At 35.4% G+C, this 17,027-nt stretch overlaps 1 protein-coding gene across 1 annotated transcript in view; it reads left to right on the forward strand.

The window, feature by feature from the left end:
* The window catches only part of HSD17B4 (hydroxysteroid 17-beta dehydrogenase 4), a 74,760-nt gene extending 57,966 nt beyond the window's left edge, over positions 1-16,794 (forward strand). The window contains exons 21-24 of the mRNA XM_031448880.2: positions 112-198; positions 1,213-1,351; positions 10,994-11,121; positions 16,373-16,794. Of these exons, the coding sequence (XP_031304740.1) occupies positions 112-198; positions 1,213-1,351; positions 10,994-11,121; positions 16,373-16,462 (444 nt within the window). The 3' untranslated portion in view covers positions 16,463-16,794. The remainder of the gene's footprint in view (positions 1-111; positions 199-1,212; positions 1,352-10,993; positions 11,122-16,372) is intronic.
* Positions 16,795-17,027: the final 233 nt, after the last annotated feature.

The following is a 17,027-nucleotide window of genomic DNA, read 5'->3' on the forward strand; positions in this document are numbered from 1 at the left end:
ATGTAAATTTCTTTTAAAAGACTTGATACTGTTTCACAAGGAAATTGTATTTTCATTGGAATTATGAGAGTGAACTGGGTTTTTCTTTTTCCCTCTTGTACTTTTTGTAAGATCCAAGAAACTGGAGATATCGTCATTTCAAATGCATATGTGGATCTTGTGCCAACATCTGATATTTTAGCTAAGACACCATCTGAGGTAGGTAATAAACATTGGTATCCAAGTCATACCTTGATTTGTAAATTTCAGCCAAGATCACTTTTAAGGATGTTCAGCTGCTTTAGAAAATCAAGAGCTGTGAAAGATTCTTAATTCTTGAACTGGAGGACATTAATTCAAAACTGCTTGGAATAAAAGGAATGTTTCGACAACTTACGAATTTTTTTAAAACTCTTATTAGGGTATCTTTCAAAAGGCTATAATTAATTTTCTAGTTTTAGAGTAACTAAATCAGTTGTTTAATGAAAAATCTTAAGCAAACAGGATTTTGGGGAAAAATAGATTAAAAAGTTACATATCCTGTAACTTTTTCTTGATTAGTTACCTTTTTCTTGATTTAAAGAGTTGTGTAAAGTTTTGAATCTATATATAAAAACAGTAGCATGTATTATTTATTAAAACATTTGTGATATTCTCTATTCACATGCTGAGACTTTGAACAAAAATGTGTTCTCTGTTTCCAAAATATTAACTTTGTAATGTTGAGGTTTTTCAAAACCATGATCTTAAATTGTCTGTTATTAGCGATATTATCACATAACTGACTGAAAATTAAAATCTCTTTAAAAAGAATCTAAGATCAATAACTTAAGAAATTTTAAAACTAGAAAGAAATTCAGGTTTCATGGAATTTAGTCCCATTTTACAGATAAAGAAATGAGACCCAGAAGTTAATTTGTTTATTGTCTTCTAGCTGAAGTTAGTTAGGACATAGGTTTTCCAGTTCCTAGTCTACTTTTAGAATATTATTTCTGAATTCTGATAAGAGTAAAGTTTTTTAATTAAGAGGACTGAGGCTCTGGATGACATAAATAAATATAAGGAAAGGTATGAAAGAAACCTACTGTGAAAAAATCTAGTTTGTCTTATTTATGTGCAGGTTTTTTAAAAAAAAATCACCTTACTGCACATTTATTTTGTAGTAGTTTTCCCCCCTTGAGTCATTTTTATGAACCTTAAAAATTAAATTATTAAATTTTCTTCTTTTGGTAGGGTGGGGAGCTTCAGAGTACCCTTGTGTTTGAGGAAATAGGTCTCCGCCTTCAGGGTATCGGACGAGAGGTGGTGAAGAAAGTAAATGCTGTATTTGAGTGGCATATCACGAAAGGTGGAAATACTGCAGCGAAGTGGAGTAAGTCTTCTCTGTGGCTTTATAATGTTCTAAACTAACCCTTACTAAGTAGAGATAAAGTATCCTTGTTATAATTAAAGCTTGTCTCCTTGAAGGTAGGTAAGTCTTACCTTCTTTGGTAAGTCTTTTTTTATGGGAAGTAATAGATTTCAGGGCACCCAAAGGTAGGTATGTGTTTTAGAGATGTAGAGAATCAATTAAAATGAAAATATCTGTTTTGAAGATTTCATTGTAACATCTGAAATTAGTGCTTTAAACACTCGTCTTAGCTGTATGCTTCTTTAACTAATCTTTAGATTCCTCTTAAACATAAAGTACATCAGGTTAAATGAAATGTTTTTAAGTTTTGAGTAAGTCTCATTTTATTTTAACAGCTTTAAAATTGTTTTCTTTATCTCCAGAGGTGAATAATTTGGGTTATCACCTTAATTATCAATATAAAAGCATGATTACTATTTTTTTAAATTCAAATACAGTTGATTTATAATTTTGTGTTAGTTTCAGGTATATAGCAAAGTGATTCAGTTATACATATATAATATATATATATATAACATATGTATATTCTTTTTCAGATTATTTTCCATTATAGGTTATTACAGGTTATTGAATATAGTTCATTGTACTATACAGTAGGTCCTTGTTGTTTATTTTATAGAGAGTAATATGTATCTGTTAATCCCACACTCTAATTTATCCCTGCCCCCTACCTTTCCCCTTTGGTAACCATAGGATTCTTTTCTATGTTTGTGAATCTGTTTCTGTTTTGTAAATAAATTCATTTGTATCACTTTTTAGATTCCACAAATAAATGGTATGTATTATTTGTCTTTATCTGACTCACTTCACTTAGTATGATGAGCTCTAGATCTGTCTGTGTTGCTACAAATGGCATTATTTCATTCTTTTTTATGGCTGAGTAATATTCCATTGTATATATATATGTGTGTGTGTGTATACACACCACATCATCTTTATCCATTCATCTGTTGATGGACACTTAGGTTGCTTCCATATGTTGACTATTGTAAATAGTGCTGCTATGAATATTGGGATGCGTGTGTCTTTTTGAATTAGAGTTTTCATCTTTTCCAGATATATTTCTAGCAGTAGAATTGCAGAATCATAGGGTAACTCTATTTTTAGTTTTTTAGGGAATCTCCATTTTATTCTCCATAATGGCTGCACCAATTTACAATCCCACCAACATTGTAGGAGGGTTCCCTTTTCTCTACACCCTCTCCAGCATTTATAACTTGTGGACTTTTTAATGATGACCATTCTGGTGTGAGGTGAAACCTCATTGTAGTTTGATTTGCATTTCTCTAATAATTAGTGATGTGAAACATATTTTCATGTGCCTGTTGGCCATCTGTATGTCTTCTTAAATGTCTGTTTAGATCTTCTGTGTATTTTTTTGATTGAGTTTTCTTTTAAATATTGAGTTATATGAGCTGTTTATATATTTTGGAAATTAATCTCTTACTGGTCACATCATTTGGGAATATTTTCTCCCATTCCATAGGTTGTCTTTTTGTTTTGTTTATGGTTTCCTTTGCCGTGCAGAAGCTTTTTAGTTTGATTAAGTCCCATTTATTTATTTTTGCTTTTATTTGTTTTTCCGTGGGAGACATTGCTACAATTTATGTCAGGGAATGTTTTGCCTGTGTTCCCTTTTAGGAGTTTTATGGTGTCATGTCTTATATTTAAGTCTTTAAGCCGTGTTGAATTTGTTTATGGTGTGAGAGAGTGGTCTAACTTCATTGATTTACATGAGGCTGTCCAGCTTTCCCAGCACCACTTTCTGAAGAGACTATCCAGATGGCAATCAAAGATACAAATTATACCTAATCTAGGGAAATTATTTAGTAGAGTGCTGTGTTAGCAACCTGGCAAGGCATTTGAAATAAGCCAAGTTGCAGCAGAAAAAAAGCAGTCACTTTTCCACTTATAGGGAGGTCCAGGAGGACCCTGGTACCATTTTATGAAGAAAGAGAAATTAGATGATAAAAAGAGAAAGGGAACAAAAAATTCTACCACATCTTTTGCATCTGTCGTATAACTACATTCTTAATCATGGCACAAACTTTTCTATGCTGTGGTATATTAAAAGTTTGTACTGCCTAATTTTATTTTAATTCTTAGAGTAAAATTGGGGAAGGTAAGATGAAATTACCAAAGTGGAGTAAAAAAAATTTTCTAGGTTAGATAATTTTCTCTTTTCTTCGGTCTATGTGATAAAGCACTAGCACTTTTGTTGACTCACTTTGCTAATCAGCCAGATCTGTTGGCAACTTTCTAAGTATTTATTGTCTGTATGTTGTGACAGGAAAATACATGGCTTCATCAGATTTCACTGTGCTGTTTCTAAGTAGGTTAAAGGACAGTGAAGAGAGTGTACATCCATCCTCTTTTCTCATCATCAGTCAATTATAGATTGATTAGCCGCTTCTTCCAACAATGAGCATATCTTAGTTCAGGCTGCTATAACAAATATACCATAGAGTAGGTGGGTTAAACACTATTTTCTCATAGTATGGAGGCTGGAAAGTCCAAGATGAGGGTGCCAGCATGGTTGGGTTCTGGTGAGAACCCTCTTCCTGGTTTGCAGATGGCTGCCTCCTTGCTGTTTCCCTGCAAGGCAGAGAGAGACATTATCTCTGTCATGCCTGTTCTTATAAGTACACTAATCCCCTTATGGAGGCTCTACAATCATTGCCTTGTCTAAAGCTAATTACCTCCCAAAGGCTCCATCAGATACTGTCATATTGAGGATCAGGGCTTCAACATACGGATTTTGGAGGGAGACAAACATTCATTCCATAGCCTACGTGCTATTTATATTTTGAATCATAAAACATGCTATTAATGAACTTTGGCTGTCATTTCTTTTATCTTTATATTATGGAGTATTCTAACCTTATCTTGATTTATAATGTATTCTTTCTTTACAAAGTATTCTAACCTTACTTTTATGTTACAGAGCATTCCGTCTTCTAGAGTTGTTGGAGAAATACCGTGTTCCAGCGAATGTTCACCATATCTTTTTGATTTTTCATGTTTTCCATCTTGACATCCACAGGGACAGGATCCTTTCATTTGTAGCCGGTCAGCTGTGGTCCCTTGAGTCTGCCTACTAATTGGGATAGGAAGTATCCAGAATAGTTTTTAGCTCAAAGATTTTTTCCTTCCTTCACAGTTGTAAAACACAGTGGGATCCCATGTAGTTAAGGCTAGCTAAGAGCCCCTGGAAGTGGCTGTCATCGACTTATACTCCAGGACCATATAAACATTTAGACCCAACTCCAGCTGGTTATAATCCTCCTGTGGGGACTGTGGGCTGATGTATGAGATGTAGTATACCATGGTGGTACCTGGAAGCAAGGACTGCAGTCTGTGTTTCTGCAAGTCCCACACCTGATGGTATGAACCATCTTCATTCAATATTTGTACACCACATACCATGCAGGTAATATGTCTATATCAACATTTTTTTAAGGGAAAAATCTTTAGGTTTGGGACTTTACTTGCAAAGTAGAAGCTAATGTTTTGTAGATTTTCATTATATTTTACTCTAAGATTGCTATTTTAGAGTGCCTATTTAAGTGCCTTGAAAATGACTGTTTTATTCCTCATTACAACTAAAGATCACTGTAAATGCCCACTTAGACCAAAAAATTACCATCTACCTTTAAATCGCCTGGAACTATTGGGGATAATCTTCTATTACACATTCTTAGAAAATATTTTGAAGTTTTGTTTAAGTGATTTTGGTTTAATATAAACAAGATTCTTTTTAATATAACAATTGCTATTCCTTTTAGAGGGTATGTGCTCATTATATAAAATTTGGTATATAAAGGTACAGAGACGAAAGTCATGATGTAAATCCCACTACCCACAGTTAACATTTTGATGTTCATTCTTCTGGAGGACATTTGTACTTACAGGATGTTAATTCAGAAGAGGAATGAAGGAAGTCAAACATGTAATATGTATTTAGTTCCCCCAATTTTAAAGTGTCTGATTTTTTTTTCTAAAAAACTTCATAGATAACAGTAATATAGGTGTCATCATTTCCCTTTCTTTCTTCTTTCTACCTGTCCGTGATGGAGTTTAACTTTTTCCTTCTGGGTTAAGCTATATTAGAAGTTGAGTTATAAATATAAAGCACAGGATTTTTGAAGATATTGATGAAGGAGAGGAATGAAATCCATGAGTGAGAAAGTGTGCCAGAATTGTGTGTCTCAAAGTTGGCAGAATAGAACTCTGTAGGAATTTATAAAGTATACAAGTGATTCAGTCTGGCAAATAGTTTCCTTTAGTATAATGTCAATAACCAACCAAGATTTTTCCCCTTATCTTGGTGACTCTTTCCAAGTAGACAGCATTGGAAAATGTGCTTACATTTAATAATTACCTATAGTTAACCCAGCAAAAGGGTTTTTTCTTATATTAGATAAATGGGAATATTGGAATCCTGTTAATAACTACTAATTTTTGATGCTTTGTGGTTTTTGTTTGTTATATCATCTCTTCTTCAGGTCCTTATTTATCAAAGCTAATGGTCAAATTGGATCTTAAAGCTTTCTCTGAAAGGGTTCACCATCACCACCATTGGTTATCTGCCTGTTACTGGATTTGATTCTTAGCTGTGTAACCTTTTTCAGTTCTGGTTGTTTTTTCAGTCTTTGTGTCACTGAGCTAAATCACGGTAGCTGGCAGCAGTAGATACTATCTAGGTCTTCCAGCTTACGGTATTTTAGAAGATGATTCAATGTTGGCATCTGTATTTTGCATCTTGGCACTTCATGACATGAAATAGATGATCAAATGCTTTGACTTAGGGAATGCCTTTTTTTTTATATGAAGTTTTAAAAATGTTTTGCTAAACAGTTAACTACCAAATTCTTTGTATTTTAAATTATTAAACATTACTGTGGGAACCTGGTTCCAGAGAACAGGCTGAGCTCCTCAGTTCACCTGTATAACTGAAGTTATACATGTGCCTGACCTTGAGCAAGTGTAGGAACCCAGGGATTTGGGATCAGTGGCCTGGGAGATGCATTCTAACCCAGAGATCCTGGACTGTGCCCATCTTCCCCATTTCTTCCCCTAACTTGCCATCCAAATACCACCAACAGCAGATCTCTGGGCAGAATGCATGTCTGTGTTGGGATTTTTTTTAAAAAACCAAGTGAGTCTGGAGAGCACTGGGAGAGGTCTGGTGTCAGGGTTGGCTCTGGCTGTGGAGGAAGAGGAGTCATAGCTGTGTCTTTTGAGGTAAGGTGCCTCTGAGGCCTGTCATGCACGTCTGGAAAATAAGAGGAACGAGAGAGTCAAAACTAATGCCAAGTTTTGAGTCTGAGTGACAGAGGATGTTGACTCCATTACTAGAAGTGCAAAACATGGGAGAGGAGAGAAGTTTGGGAGAAACAATAATAAACTGTGATGCCAAAACTGTAGCAGACTGAGATCTGGACTAGATTGTGGGAACTATGGGCCTGGAATTTAGGAGTAAGTGCACAGCCAGAGGCAGAGAGTTGGAAACTATATTTGTGGAAACAGTAGTTGGAACTCAGAGTATTAGCTTTGCCACTCTGGTTTCATGGCACACAGGAAGAAAATTAAAGGAGATCTTTGTTGGTTCTACAAGATTATCTGCTGTTCATGGTTTGTAGAATAATGGCTCTGGTATTTCCATTTGTCTATAAATAAAGTAAACATCTTAGAATTTGACCCACACATTTTAAATATACAATTTATTGTAATTCTAAGCCCAAATATAATCCCATGTTTCCAAATAAGTATCTAATTATTGTTTGAATGTATCCATTAGCAGCAAAATTTCCAGACAACTAAAACTTTTGACAAAAACATTTATTTTTGTGTAATAACTATACAGTGTCACTGAGTAAAAAAAATGTTTTTGTTTTCCTTAGGATGATAGGTTTAAGCTGATTGGCATTGAGCAGTTTGTTTTCCTCCTACAAGAAATTTGGTTTCCTTTCACATATTTGTAATCATTTCCATTGGAGAAGTGTGATTGGATTTTACATTTACGTAGCAAGGTTATAGAAATACTGTGCATTTTTGCTGGGATATTGTTAAGTAACGAAGTGAGTACGGTTTTTAAAAATATAAACATAATTAATTGTGTAGCACTAAGTCTACAAATATATACTTAATCCATTATGCCCTGTGTGACAGTGACTGTGGTTCTGTGAATGTTAGAGATCATCTGTTTTGGATCTTGGAAATTTGCCCCAAAGTGGAAGAATGTATACAAATTTGGCGACTGGCATTCTTTTAAGATCAGAATAGGTTCATTCTTGAGGATACCATTTGATCATTAGAATCTCTTAGCTCCTGGGTTGGTGCTCATCTTCTAGCTGTTAAAGCAGTTTACCCTTGAGGGTTTCTCAGCTTGGATATACACTGTATCTTGAGGACATTTGTCCCAGATTTTGAGTTGGGCCCTAAATGAGAGTCTCATGTGTTTATAGAAAAGGACTTGAAAGATGACCTTTGGAGAGAAATATGCTGTCCAGTCAGGGATGGGAGCCTGCTTGTTGGAGGATACATCTACTTCGGGTTAATCTCTGTTCTCTTAGCAACACTCGCTGCTCCCCGTCTTACCAGCACAGCCCCTGACTGCATTTACACACAAAATCACTTAACACTGTTATGGCTTTCCATCTTGCTATATGTGTTATTCATCTTAACATCTGTTTGTAATTGTTTATTTTAAAATAATTTCAGGCTTACAGAAAAGTTACAAGAATAGTATGAAGCATTTATGTCTGTCCTTCACCAGTTTCTCAAGATGGTTAACATATTATTCCATTTTCTTTATTATTTTCTTTTCATTATATGTATTACTATTTTTCTGAAGATTTTGAGAGTAATTTTCAGGCATGAAACTTATCCCTTTCTTGTCCCTTTATCCTTAAATACTCCAGTAGCATTTCTTGAAAACAGACTTTCTCTTTTCTATTCACAGAACAATTATCAATATCAGGAAATTAACATTGATAAATGTACTGTTATCTCTTCTGCATACCTTATTAATATTTCACCACTTGTCCCAGTGTTGTCTTTTATAGCAAACTAATAATAATAGTAATAATAATAATAACAACAATAATAGAAGTGAAGGAAGAAAAAGAACTGATCAGAGTACAATTTGGCGTCATATATTGCATTAGTTGTTAGGTCTCTCTAGTTTTCTTTAATCTGGATGAGTTCTTCAGTCTTTGTTTTTCATGACCTTGACATATGAAGAGTAGAGATCGGTTATTTTGTAGGATGTTTCTCTGTTTATTTAATATTTCTTCATTATTATTAGATTGCATTTATGAAATTTTGGCAAGAATAACATGAAAGTATTGTGTCCTTGGTGTAATTTTTTTTAAAACCCTCTTTTTTACCTAAGGCTTTTTTTGTTTTCATTATTTTTTTTTTATAGGCATGTTTCTTCTGTGTACTTTTCTACTCATCCATTTAGCAAGCAGTTACTAAACACTATCTAGTCAAAGAGGAGTAAGGGATACAAAGATAGGCCATTCTCCTTCTGCAAAGAATTTATAATCTAAATGGGAGAAAGCATCAACATAAGTAACTTTTCTCCTATGGTAGCCCTTTATGATCTGTAAGGTATATATCCTAAAGATGTCAGAGATCTTTGAGACCAAATGCATGTTCTCATCTAACACCTCTCCCTCCCCTATTAAATTCTGTAAAGTATAACTGAAAATTTTATGAACTTTTTCATTGCTTTAATGATTATATAAATATAGAGCTAAAATCATTCATAAGCTTTTAAAATACACTCTACCACTGAAAGAAAAGACATATCATTTGTTTCTTCATTTCAGTAAGATTAACTGTGACCTGACAGGCATGTGTAAACTCAATGTGTTGGTGGTGAGTGATGCTTCTCCTGTAGGAGCATTTGTAGACAATGACTTGAGCCACTGCGGAATTGAAAGTTCCACTCCTTTACCCCAAACTTCCGTATTCTTTCCAAGAACCTCCCTTTCTAAGTCTTCTTTTCTTTTATCATCACTAGTTATTAGCTCTCCACGGAAAAAATGTTTTATTCCTTTATAAGAGTCATGGCTGTGAAGCAGCACGTAAAACCAAGTGTGTGAGAGGGCAGGTGGATAGCCCTTCGTCAGCTAAGAGACTTATTCCGCACTGAAGCGTTAGCTTGTGTGAGTCCAGTTTTATTCCTGAGCAGGACTGGTATGTATAGTGGGCCTTAGACTTACTGTGAAGAATTAAAACCATGAATGTTGTCTGTTGATTGCCAGAGGTTTGCTTTTCTTTGGTCTTTCCTTTCTCTCCCATGATCCCTGCCCCTCCCTCTTCTCTGCTCCCTCCCTGCCTGCCTGCCGCCTTTTCTTTTTCTACCTTTCTTGCTTTTTAACTATACAGATCATACATGAAAACACATTTGTAACATGTAAGTGCCAATACAAACAGAGCTTTGTACTTCATGCCTCACTTTCAGTATGTTGCATGTTGTCTGACACTCACAGAAGAAACTTAACAATGAAGTGAGGGGATGAAACACTCAGAGCAAAAGCCCCCTTCTTGCCCTTTCTCTTCCCCATGGTAACCATTATAGTCAAGTTGTTTTTTTCTAGTTTAGTTGGCAGAATTCTCTGTGTCCACTATTAATTTTCTCTGGAGCAGGGCTTGGCTAAGCAGAATGTAGTTAAGCACTCTGGGTTTTCTTATGTATGTGTAGCTTTTCCCTGACCCTATGTTGTGAGTTCCCTCCTCAGCCTTAGGGAGAGGGATGCGATTATAGCTTCTTCACTGTGGCAGGAGAAAGCACACTCACGAGGCTGACAATGGATGAGTCTAATTGGGCTTCCTGGATGACTGGTGTCAGTCATATACGAGACAGTCAAAACTTTCTAAAATGTAACTTTGGCATAAAGCCCTATAAATGTTATATAGCAAGCAATGAAGGTAAATTTTTAATAGTTTTCCCAGTTACCCAGCCTGTTTCTGGGACACTTAAACCTTCTGTCAAAAATGGTTAAGGGGAAAGAAGGCAATTTTAATGTTTATTCATAACAATTAGGGCAAAAAACATTTTATAAGTGAATTATAAGTGTAATAAACTAATAAGGATATTTTTAAAAATTTGATTTACTTTTTTATCCATATGACAGAACCTTTGATGATTTCAGGTTTTTGAAAGTTGATTTGAGTGTGCATTCCCTTCCCCCAACCCAAGCAACATGCAGCTGTTACAAAATTCAGCTTTCTTCCTTTGTTGACTGTAGTCTATATCTGAATCTAAATGCCTTAACCATATAACTTTATACAGCTTCCTTATGTTATCCTACATAGATTCACATTTAAAATATCTCTGTTGTATAAAGTTCTTCAGTGAAGAAAAATACATATTGATTTGACTATTTAGAAGAACACATTCTTTATAAAAAAGATATCTCAAAAAGTAAAGTATTAAAAATTTTTTTCTAAATGATAGGTAATATATAATTTAGAATAAGTACCACAGTAACTTGGAAACTGTAAAAATATATGCATTTTAGTTGGTTTATTTTATTCTCATATTATGAAAAAAAATGATACATATTGGCTTCATCCTATTTTTCCCAGCTATTGACCTAAAAAATGGTTCTGGAAAAGTGTATCAAGGCCCTGCGAAAGGTTCCGCTGATACAACCATCACACTTTCAGATGAAGATTTCATGGACATGGTCCTGGGCAAGCTTGATCCTCAGAAGGTAAAGTTCTTAAAATGTTAATTTGTTTGTCCTGATTGCTTCTTCTTTGACAGTTGCAGTTTTCAGGTGACTCAAATTCTGATTTATAAGACAGATTCCTTACAACTCTGAAGAAGACAGAGTGGATAGCACTTTTTGAGTTGACAGATCATGTATTTTTCTAATGGAGTTTTTCAGCTGATACTTTTTAAAAGCAAATTTTTAGGTGAGATTATTTCATAAAAGTAGACATTCATTCCTGTTATATAAGATTAAGAACTTGTCTTACTGATCATCAAAAACTGGAAATGGAAAGAACATAACAGCCAGTGTCTTACTGAAGGTTAAGCTTTTAGATCCATTTCAGTGGAAAATCATGATTAAAACAAGAGTGCCCTCTCTGACCATTATGAGTTAATATTGTTCTGAGACTTTTTACCAAGCCACAAACACACAAAATTAAAATAACTGATGTAGCAATTAGAATGGAGGAGAAAATTTTGTTATTTTTGATTTGTGATTATGTAGCTAAAAATCCCAAGATTATCAACTAATTGATTCTTAGATTGGAGGAGTTCAAACATGTGGTTGAATGCACAATAATTATTTAAAAATAGCTTTCACATAGCAGCACAACCAACTAAAAGATATAATTTGAAACATTTGTTTATAATCACTACCCAAATTACAAAATATCAGTGACTCCCCTAATAAGAAAAGCACAGTGCTTATTTGCAGAGAAGTACACAGCTTCACAAGGAACAGAGCAATTTGAATAAAGGAGGAAATGTTCAATTTTCCTGGATAGAAAGTCTAATTTAAAAAGAATTATAAAATATTATAGTGATTAAAAACATGTTCTTTGGCATCAGATAACTCTGAGTTTGAATCTTAGCTCTGCCACTTACTCTCTAAACCTTCATAGTAAGATTGCTAGACATTGCTTAGAGACTATTTGAGGCTTGTGATAAAAAATTTAAAGGGAAGCCAATTTGTTTGGTTATATGAGTATTTCATTCTTGTCTTCTCAAAACTCCCCCACCCCTACCTCTCTTTCATTTTCAGCTGATGACCTTTCTTCGTGCCTCATTTAAAAAAAAAGGCTTTCAGATGAAAACATTCACCTTCCCATCGCCAGATCTGTTCTACCTGCACTTGCACCCGTCTTCGTTTCTTCCCGCGCGTTCCGTCCCTCTTCCTGTCAAAGACTTCTTCACTCCTCCTCTAGATAACTACTCAAAGTCATTGCTGCTTCTCCTTTCCTCTCTTTTCTGTGTCAGTCTCTTCCATCCCACTCCATAATTGTCTCACAGTGTACAGGCAAGCTGACGACTCTAAAACAAACACCCTCTCTTGAAATCAGATTCCCATCCAGCGTATGCCATATCATTTCTCTGCTCCTTTTCACGAAAGAATAGTCTAAACCAGCACTGTCCAATAGACATGAAGTGCAAGCCATGTATGTGATTTAAATTTTTCTTGTAGCCACATTGATAAAAGGTTAAAAAGAAACAAGTGAAATTAATTTTAATATATTTTATTTAACCCAATATATTCAAATATTTTAAAATGTAATCAATATGAAATGTTGATGGGATATTTTATGTCCTTTTTTAAAGAAGTCTTTAAATTGCGGTGTATATTTTATAATTGCAGTACATCTCAGTGAGGACTAAGCATGTTTCAAGTGCTCAGTAGCCACATGGGCTAGCGGCTGCTTTATTGGGCCGCAGAGATTCAAGCATCCTGTCTTGACTGCTCTTCTGCCCTCTGTTATGACTTCCACATCTGTTACTCCACTGCTGCTCTTCTTGTGAAGGTCACTGATGACCTCTGTTTTGCTAAGTCCAGTGAATAAGTCTTCGATCTCCGTCTTTCTCAGCCTTTTAGTAGCATTCAGCTCAATTAATAATCAACTTCTTGAAATAATATCATCCCTTGGCTTTTCATGACACCTTATCCTCTTGTTTTGCTTTCTCCACCTTTGGCTGTTCCTAATTTCCTTTGATGTCATCTTCTTTTACCCCCAGCCATTGAATTTTGGTATTTCTCAGGGCTCCTTTCAGCTGTCTCCTCTACATAACTCTTTCCTTTAATGAGTGCATCCATCTGGTGGTATTTGCAATCCTCTATATGTAGACAACTCACAGGTTTAAATGTCTCACTCAGTCGTCTTCTCTGAGTGCCATAGTGATATAACCAGCTCTCTCCTTGCCTCTCTGATGGGGAGTCTTCCTGTGTCCAGCATAGAACTCATGATTTAGTTTTCTCCCCTAGTCTTTTTCTTTCCAGGAAATGGCACCATCATTTGTCTACCCAGATCAGTATGCTCAGTAATGTAAGAACTTTCTTGGCTTCCTTCTGTTCCTCTGTATTCTTTCTGTCTTTAGTCCTCCTTGTTCTTTCTCCAGCATGTGTCTTGAGTTCATTTGCTTCCCTTCATCACTAGGGATAGCATCGTGATCCAAGCTTCCGTCATCTCTCACCTGGCTGGTTTCCTGACTGGGCTCACTGCTTCCGGGCTTGCCTTCCCACCAGCCTGTTCTCCACACAGGAGCCAGAGTAATCTTTTAAAAATGTAAACCAGATTATAGGTCATTCCACCTGACAAAAACCTCCAAGATTTCCTTCTGCACTTGGATGAAATCCAAACTACTTATTATTATTTTGTATGTGATGTTTCCCTTGCTCATCTTTCCAGCTTCATCTCACACTTGCCTTATCACTTACAATGCTAATTCAGTTTACATTGCCTTTCCTCTCGGTTCCTTCCCATCAGTTTTCACTCCTTCAATGTCTATTTGCCTCTTCTGGAATTTCCAGCCCCATCTTTTTGCATGGCTGGCTTTGTTTCATCCAAAGTAGTTCTGTCCTCTTGTATTATCTAATAGCATTCTTCATAGCATTTATAACAGGCTTTAATTATTACATGTTTACTTTTTGACTCCCCTACTATAATATTAGCTCTGTGGGAACAGGGAGACATGTCTCTTTCCTAGCATAAAATATTTCTTGGTGTACTGTAGTTTTTTAATTAATACTTGAGTAGATTAAGGCAAGGATAGAAAATATGGAACATAAACTCAGTAGCAGTAATTAAAAACTGCATGTCACACTGTACAAGATATTCCATAGACCTGGGGAAAAAGTAAAATGGTGATATACAGTATATGGGTACTTATAACCTATAAAAATTCTGGACAGTACTGAGGCCTAAGTATAAAAAATGAGCAAAAGATATGAACCAGTATTTAATGAAAGAAATAGAAATGACTAACATACATAAGAAAAACTATTAATTTTTCCCAGTATCCAAAACATGCAAACTAAAGCATGTCTTTTTTGCCTCAGATTTTCAGACATTAAGAAAGTAGTGTTATTAAGGGTGGGATAAGAGAATTCACAGGTAGCTGGAGGGAATATTAGTTTTGTGTAGTCTTTCTGGAAAGCACGGTGGCAGATTTTCACTGACTTTCTTTCTTTATGGCAATGTACAGTCTCAGTACTTTTTGCATGGCACTTGTAGGCCAAGAGAAATACCTAATGGGGTTCAGTTTATGAAGTATTAGGCCCATACAAGAATAGTTTTCATGTTGTGTTTGGCCAGTGTCATTGTATTTCCCTCAAAATGTTTTAACTGTTCCATAGTGTCTTGGTGCGTTTGCTGTGATGTCCCAGTGCCCTGAGGCGCAGAGTTTGAAAACTGGCAATATGCAAGCATGGTCCAGAAACTTATTTAAGAAATGTCGTGATTTAGTAATTCTTCTTCTAGGAATTTGTCCTAAGAAAACAGATAAGAGCAAAGATTTATGTACAGAATTCTTGCACTCAATAACAACCGTCAAATGTTGGTATATTTACCTCAAGGAGATGGGTGTTCTTATTTAGGTCATAGGTCCCTGTCAGACTTCAGTACCCAGCAGGCAGTTCTAAGCACTGACTCCTCAGCAGGACGCACAGACCATCATTTCTGTATCTGCATAGGGAAAGCAGTCTTAGGGTTGGAATTCCAGTCTCCAGTTTGAATACTTAGCACTTCGTCCTAACTAAATGAAACTCTCTTTTATTATTTCTGGGATAGGAAGTTTGAGTAGTTTTTGCTTCTTCCTCCAGTTGATGAGGATTTGCTTCTGAGATTAAGTTGCTGCTGTTTAATAGGCAGGAGACACTGTTAAGCAGAGAACACCCGGGTTCAAGTCCTGGCCCACTTCTTGCTGGCCCTGTGGCCTGAGCAGGTTCTTTAAGCTTTCTGAACCTCCCTTTTCTCATCTGTCATCTCAGGGTAAGAACTGCTGATACACCTACTTCAGGTTGATGCTTCTCAAGTGAGATTATATTTGTGGGGCTGCTTTGTAGTCTTAAATATACATGGATATTACTCTTTTTTCAGTCTTGCTGAAAATCTGGAAACTCCTTTTTCCTTTCATATTCTGTATGTTATTTTCTCAATAAGCTGTACTGTGTTTTATTATTATTATTATTTTTATTTTACTGATAGGGGATTTGACACCAAGGGAGAGCTTGCACAAGTTTCTGCTGTCAGGTCAGATACAGAAGTGGCACAGGAGTCCTCAGTGTTTTGACAAGGCAGCCTTTTCCTTGGTAATAATGAGCTTACTAGCTCCTACCACACGCCAAACACTAAGCTAAGCCCTTTACATACTATTTTGTTAAACTCACTCAACAAAGCTGCCATATTTAGGTGCTGTTCTCATGCCTTTATAGATGAGGAAGCTGGAGTTCAGAGAGGTTAAGTAATTGGTCCACACTTACCTTGCATTTAGTGGCAGAGCCTAGATTTTAACCCAGGCATTCTGATGCTACAGCCCAGAATCTGTTCACCACTTTGTTACACATCTTACGTATTTTGTCATTATATGGCCTTCTTTTTCATGAAAATGTAATATTTCTAATCTGCCTTTTAAAGTTCTGAACTGAGTATGTTTATTATTTGTAATACAGGACAGCCTTTTTTCATATGGTCTCAAGTTCATGTTTAAGAATGTAGACTAAAGCCAGAAGTGTAGGTTGCAGCAGAACTCCGAGATCTGTCAATTCAGATAAATTATTCTATAGTTCTCTAAAATATACAAGGAGTCTTTATTTTTTTCTCAGGTGTCTATGAAAATATGTGTGCTATCTGTAATTATGAAACTTTGTTGTCCAGAGTTGTTAACTCAGTTGTATTCAATCAAAACAATGATCTTTAAATAAAAGAAATAAAATTAGTATGATAAAGGTTGGCACTCTTTTTTCCCTCTCTCCTTTCCAGGCATTCTTTAGTGGCAGACTGAAGGCCAGAGGGAACATCATGCTAAGCCAGAAGCTTCAGATGATTCTTAAAGATTACGCCAAGCTCTGAAGGACGTGCTACATTATTAACTACAGTAGACAAATTAAATGCTCTCATCACCTAAATATGCAAAAGTGATTCAGCAGAAATGGTCAAAATTAAGATACAGGGGAAACTGCTTCACATTTTCAGATTTCAAATAACTTTTCAGATTTTCGTTTTTTACTAATTTTTCATGTTATTATTTTTACAAGGAACTGGAAGCTGGCATGTAATTAATAATCCTTCTCTCCTTAGACCTATGCCATCATAATAAAAAATTTCACCCAATCCAGTTTCTTTAGAATTGTAAGAACATTTATAAGTTGTATGGAAAATTAAATGAGTTAAGGCCACTTTAATGCCTTTTATATTTTATTTTCTGTTCTCTGATTTATTGATACCCCAATTTTAATATGAACTTTTGTATATGTTCTCCTTTTCATACTTTGCTATAATAGATAGTGTTCTGCTTTAAGGCAAGAGAAAGGTCTTTGTGTTTCCAAATAATTTTCTTTCTTCTCCCTTCCCTTTTGCTGGAAATTTCTTGCTTTCATGTAATGCTTGGAAATCCACCAAACATATAGTTTTCTTT

This window comes from Camelus dromedarius, chromosome 3 (genome assembly GCF_036321535.1).
Source record: "Camelus dromedarius isolate mCamDro1 chromosome 3, mCamDro1.pat, whole genome shotgun sequence".
Lineage (NCBI taxonomy): Eukaryota > Metazoa > Chordata > Mammalia > Artiodactyla > Camelidae > Camelus > Camelus dromedarius.